At 38.2% G+C, this 5,698-nt stretch overlaps 1 protein-coding gene across 1 annotated transcript; it reads left to right on the forward strand.

Moving 5' to 3' along the window:
* Positions 1 to 244: 244 nt before the first annotated feature.
* Positions 245 to 1,232, forward strand: LOC102244860 (olfactory receptor 6C2-like). Its single transcript, XM_014548079.1, is given in 2 exon segments — positions 245 to 1,039; positions 1,041 to 1,232. Coding segments are annotated over 2 exon segments (987 nt in total).
* Positions 1,233 to 5,698: the final 4,466 nt, after the last annotated feature.

The raw sequence follows: 5,698 nt of genomic DNA on the forward strand, positions 1-5,698 counted from the left end.
GACACCAATTACAGTTAAATTGTAATTAGAAGCAGCAGTGCAAATATGTGATTTAAATATAAACAGACAGTTTATGTGACACAAACAGGTAATCAAACATTGGCATGTATGATATGCTTACTTCCCTACTGAGATAGGAATCACTCTCCGATTCACTTCTCTTGTGGTTAGAAGATGACCAGGACTCTGGAGTTCCTCATATAAAGTCTTATTATTTGAAGCAGAATGGGCAAAATAATCAAGGATGAAAAACCAAACTACAGTAACAACCTTCATCTTGCTGGGACTGACCGATGACACTCCACTGAAAATATTGCTGTTTATCTTTCTATTTCTTTCCTACATGTTGAGTATATCTGGAAACCTAACCATCATCACCCTCACTCTGATGGATTCCCACCTAAAAACACCGATGTATCTGTTCCTTCAAAATTTCTCCTTCTTAGAAATTTCTTTCACAACTGCCTGTGTTCCCAGATTCCTATATAGCATAGTATCTGGGGACAAGTCCATTACCTATAATGCTTGCTTCAGTCAACTCTTGTTTACAGACGTCTTTGCAGTAACGGAATTTTTTCTTCTGGCTGCCATGTCCTATGATCGCTACATGGCCATCTGCAAACCCCTGCATTACACCACCATCATGAGCAGCAGCGTCTGCAAGAACATCATTTTCTCCTGCTGGGTAGCAGCACTGATCATCATTCTCCCACCATTCAGTCTGGGTTTGGGCGTGGAATTCTGCAATTCGAACGTCATTGATCATTTTTGCTGTGATGCATATCCTTTGCTGAAGATCTCTTGCTCAGACACCTGGTTCATAGAACAAATGGTTATTGTGTGTGCCGTGTTAACATTCATCATGACCCTCATATGTGTGGTTCTTTCCTACATTTATATCATCAGGACTATCCTAAGGTTTCCCTCTGCCCAGCAAAGGAAAAAGGCCTTTTCCACGTGTTCTTCCCACATGATTGTAGTTTCCATTACTTATGGAAGCTGCATCTTCATTTATGTCAAACCTTCAGCCAAGGATGAGCCAGGTTTCTATGAATAAAGAGACTTCACTCCTTGTCATTTCCATTTCACCCATGTTGAACCCATTTATTTACACCCTGAGAAACAAGCAAGTGAAACAAGCTTTTCATGACTCAATTAAAAAAATTGCATTCTTCTTAAAGATACAGAGGAAAAAGGAATCAGTGAATCCAATTAAAAGGAAGGATAAATAAGCAGAAAACCCAAAGCTTCTAATATTATTTGTCTCCGCATGACTTATTCTCTGGTCATATCGACATTCTCCCTTTATTGTTAGAGTTGTTTACTGTGAATCCTGAATATTCAATTTTTTACTCCTCATTAAAACTAAATTCTATGGTATTTATGCTTACCATTTGGAAGAAATTTCTGTTTTGCCAAACATTTTAGTTGCTATTCCTGGAAACACAGTAGAACACATTTTTCTGCAATATTTGTACATTATAAGATGTGACTATGTAGCCTATATTGTAGCAAACAGAATGGGTGTGGAAGCAATGTACACTGTTTCTACACCTGCACTACGCAAATATTCAATAGTTAATCCACCATCCCTGTTCCCCACCTGCTGCCCTGATGTCCACATTTCAATACCTTTGTAAGCTTCGTGATAATGAGTGAGCTTGCTCTTCCATCTCTAGTATAGTCTTCACCCAAAGGACAGGCTATCACAGCAAGTTTGATAAAGCTTCTCCTCTACTTCAACTCCAGTCAGTTGTCATCTGATTTGACAGGTAAATTATCACAGAACTATTCCTGCCACTTACTAAGGGAGCAATACTCAGAGTTAGTTCTAATTTGGCTACATGAGTACAATTATGACCCATCCTCAAATATTGTTATAAATACATTCTGTTAACATTTTTAATATGCTTTTATTTTTTTAATTTTATTGATTTCATAGATAGGAAACGAGATGCAGAGAGAGAAACGTCAATGATAAGAGAGAATCATTGATCAGGTGCCTCTTGCGTGCCCCCGACTAGGGATGGAGCCCATAACCTTGGCATGTGCCCTGACTAGGAACAGAACTGTGACCTCCTGGCTCATGGGTCAATGCTCAACCATTTAGCCACACTGGCCAGGCCATACTGTTACATTTAATGGTATAGACATTATGTCTTGACTATTGGCATACTCCTACTCAGACAGCCATAAAGTCAAACCTGGCCCAGGACAGTTATATAAGGAAAAATAGTATTAAAAGTAATATACACAAGTTTGTAATACCACCCACCCTTCTTCAAATCTCCTGTCTTATAATCCTTTCCAGTGAAGTTCCTCTGTTACTTCCTCTCATATTCATTGTGAGGTAGAAATTAGCTAAATAAAATTTTAGCTCTTTAATATTTCTTAAATATATTTTTATTGATTTCAGAGAGGAAGGGTGAGGGAGAGAGAGATAGAAACGTCAATGATGAGAAGAAATCATTGATTGGCTGCCTCCTGCACTCCCCCTACTAGGGATCAAACCTACAACTGCTCATGTGCCCTTGAGCAGAATCGAACCCGGGATCCTTCAGTCCACAGGCCGAAGCTCTATCCACTGAACCAACCCAGCTAGGGCTAGCTATTTAATATTTTTCAATCACTGTTTAAAATAACCAGTGTTTACATTACCCTTTCCACTTTCTGATGAGTCGATCCCTTTGAGAACATTATGGGGGGAAAAAATGGTTATGTAATATTTTGTTTTTCTTGACCTTTTATGTACTTTGCTAAAAGTAAAGTATATAATTTTCTCAGAAGAAGTATATTCAAGATACTACACAATGGTTTGTGCATAAAATATTGTTCCCTCTGTCAATCTCTTTCAGATTCCATGAGCTTAACTGAGGGAGTAAATTTAGCCCCATGTAAAACAATTTGCTATTTTATATCACAATACCCAATACATCTGAATTCTTACAGGCTAGGATAAATTGAATAAATCTGAAAATGTGTATGTGGACCTAAAGTAGCATTCTCACACCCAACAATTAATATTTCACAATTAATTCTTTGGTGACATCTTAATAAATAACCTATTTTCATATTATTCTCAACAAGTGTGTTTCTGTGGAGGTCGTTCAAATAAAAACCTTCAAATAAATACCTTGCAGCCATTTTAATGAAGAGTTTTTAAAATATGCAAAAACATAAATTATTTTAAAAAGTAATGAAGCATTCATAAATTAAGAACTATACCAAGGAATTTTTTTATGCTAAAGCTTATGCTTAGTTCCCTGTGTTTATAAAGCTAAAATATAGAATTTTATGATTTACTTTTATATCTTAATTCTATATTTTAAATATGCTTAATAAAAATGCTCTTGGATATACAAAATGTGTGGATGTACATATTCAAAATACTAGCAATAGCTATCTCTATACTATGTATAATTTTACATGTATTTTCTTTTTATTATCAAATTTATTGTTTTACAATTAAAATTATGTATTTATAAAAATTGATAAATAAGGAAAATCACTCCCTATTAATTTTAAAATACCTATGGTGATGTAGTATGCATATCTCCTGTTTCTGATTCTGATGTCTACATCTGTCCCCAAGAACACAGTCCCCACTGCTGCCTTTAGGATATTTCTTACCCCCACAGTTATCAATAAAGTATATTTATTGGTGACTTTTGAATCAGAGTCACCACGAATATGAGTATTTATTTACTTATTTACAGAAGACTGAGTATATTTTTTAAAGGCATATATTGACAGTCTGTTCGCTGTTTCTCTGCCTCTGTATCTATTTTTGTTCATCAGTTTATAATGGTCTTAATTATCCATAAATGAGTGAGATCATGTGGTATTTTTCTTTAATTGATCAGATTTATTTTTTAACAATTAAAATTATCTATATATATAAAAGCCTAAGTGACCCTTACAACCGAACGACCGGAACAACCAGAACAACTGGAATGACTGGTCGACCAGTCATTATGACACACACTGACCACCAGGGGACTGACACTCAATGCAGGAACTGCTCTCTGGTGGTCAGTATACTCCCACAGCCAACCTCCCACGGCGCTTCCCCCTGGCTAGCCCTCTGATCGGCCCCAATTGGGGGGGGCTGGCTGGCCAACCTCCTGCAGTACCTGCCCTTGGGCCCTGATTGGGGGAGCTGGCAGGCCAACTTCCCATGGCCCCTTCCCCCCAGCCAGCCAACCTCCCACGGACCCTCCCCCTCATCTGGCCAACCTCCTACGGTCCCTCCCCCTATACCCTGATTGGGAGTGGGCCCAGCATGACAAACTCCCATGGTCCCTCCCCTCTGCCAGCCGACCCCACTGATAGGCCCTGATTGGAGGGCTGGCTGTCCAACCTCCCAGGGTCCCTCCCCGCAGCTGGCCGGTCCCCCAATAGGCCTCAATCACCAGCCAGGCTGAGAGACCCCACCTGTGCACAAATTCATGCACCAGGCCTCTAGTGTATTTATAAAAATTGATAAATACGGAAAATCACTCCCTATTAATTTTAAAAGACCTATGGTGATGTAGTTTGCATACCCCCTGCTTCTGATGCTCATGTCTACATCTGTCCCAAAGAACACAGTCAGAACACAGTCCCCACTGCTGCCTTTAGGACATTTCTTACCCCCACAGTTATTTACAAACTAGCTTTATTGTTGACTTTTGAATCAGAGCCACCAAGGATCTGAGTATTTATTTACTTATTTACAGACTGAGTACATTTTTTAAAAATGTGCTAGTGTGCCAAAGGCATCATATCTTCAAGTTCTCTAAAAAACAAAAAGAGGTCCTACACACTCTAGCTTTTTCCCCCCTTTTACTTTTCATTTTTTAATTAAATTTATTGGGGTGACAGTGGTTAATAAGAATGCATAGGTTTTACGTGTACATTTCTATAAAACGTGATCTGTATGTTGCATTGTGTGCCCACCACCCAAAGCCATATTTGTCCTTTTACTACGCCACCCATACCTCCTTTCTCTCTGGTAACCACCAGAATGTTGTCTGTGTCTATGAGTTTTTGTTTGTTTGTCTGGTTTGTTCACTTGTTGCTTTCAGTTTTATATCCCACATATGAGTGAAACCTTATGGTACTTGACTCTGTCTGACTTATTTTGCTTAGCATAATATTCTCAAGAACCATTCATGTTGTCACAAATGGCAGTATTTTTCTTTCCCTTTGCCTGTGTAGTAATCCATTGTATATATGTACCACATCATCTTTATCCAATCATCTCTCAAAAATATACTTTGGTTGTTTCTATGTCTTGCCCATCGTGAATAATGCTGCAATAAACATGGGGGTGATTATGTCTTTGCGAACAAATGCTTTCAAGTTTTGGGGGTAGATATCCAGAAGAAGAAATCCTAGATCATATGGTAACACTACCCTTAATTTTTTTTAGAAAAAGCACTGTTTTTCCATTGTGGCTATACCAGTTTACATTCAGCAGTGAGCAAAGGTTCCTTTTTCTCCACAACCTCACCAACACTTGTCAATACTTGCCTTGTTGATAATAACCATTCTAACAGATGGCTATTATGTGAGGTGGTATCTCATGTAGTCTTGATTTGAACTTCCCTGATAGCTAGTGAAGTTGAACATATTTTCATATATCTGTTGGCCATTTGTATGTCTTCTTAGGAGAAATGTCTGTCAGGTCTCTGCCCATTTTATAATTAAATTATTT

The sequence above is a fragment of the Myotis brandtii genome, unplaced genomic scaffold (genome assembly GCF_000412655.1).
Source record: "Myotis brandtii unplaced genomic scaffold, ASM41265v1 scaffold496, whole genome shotgun sequence".
Taxonomy (NCBI): Eukaryota; Metazoa; Chordata; class Mammalia; order Chiroptera; family Vespertilionidae; genus Myotis; species Myotis brandtii.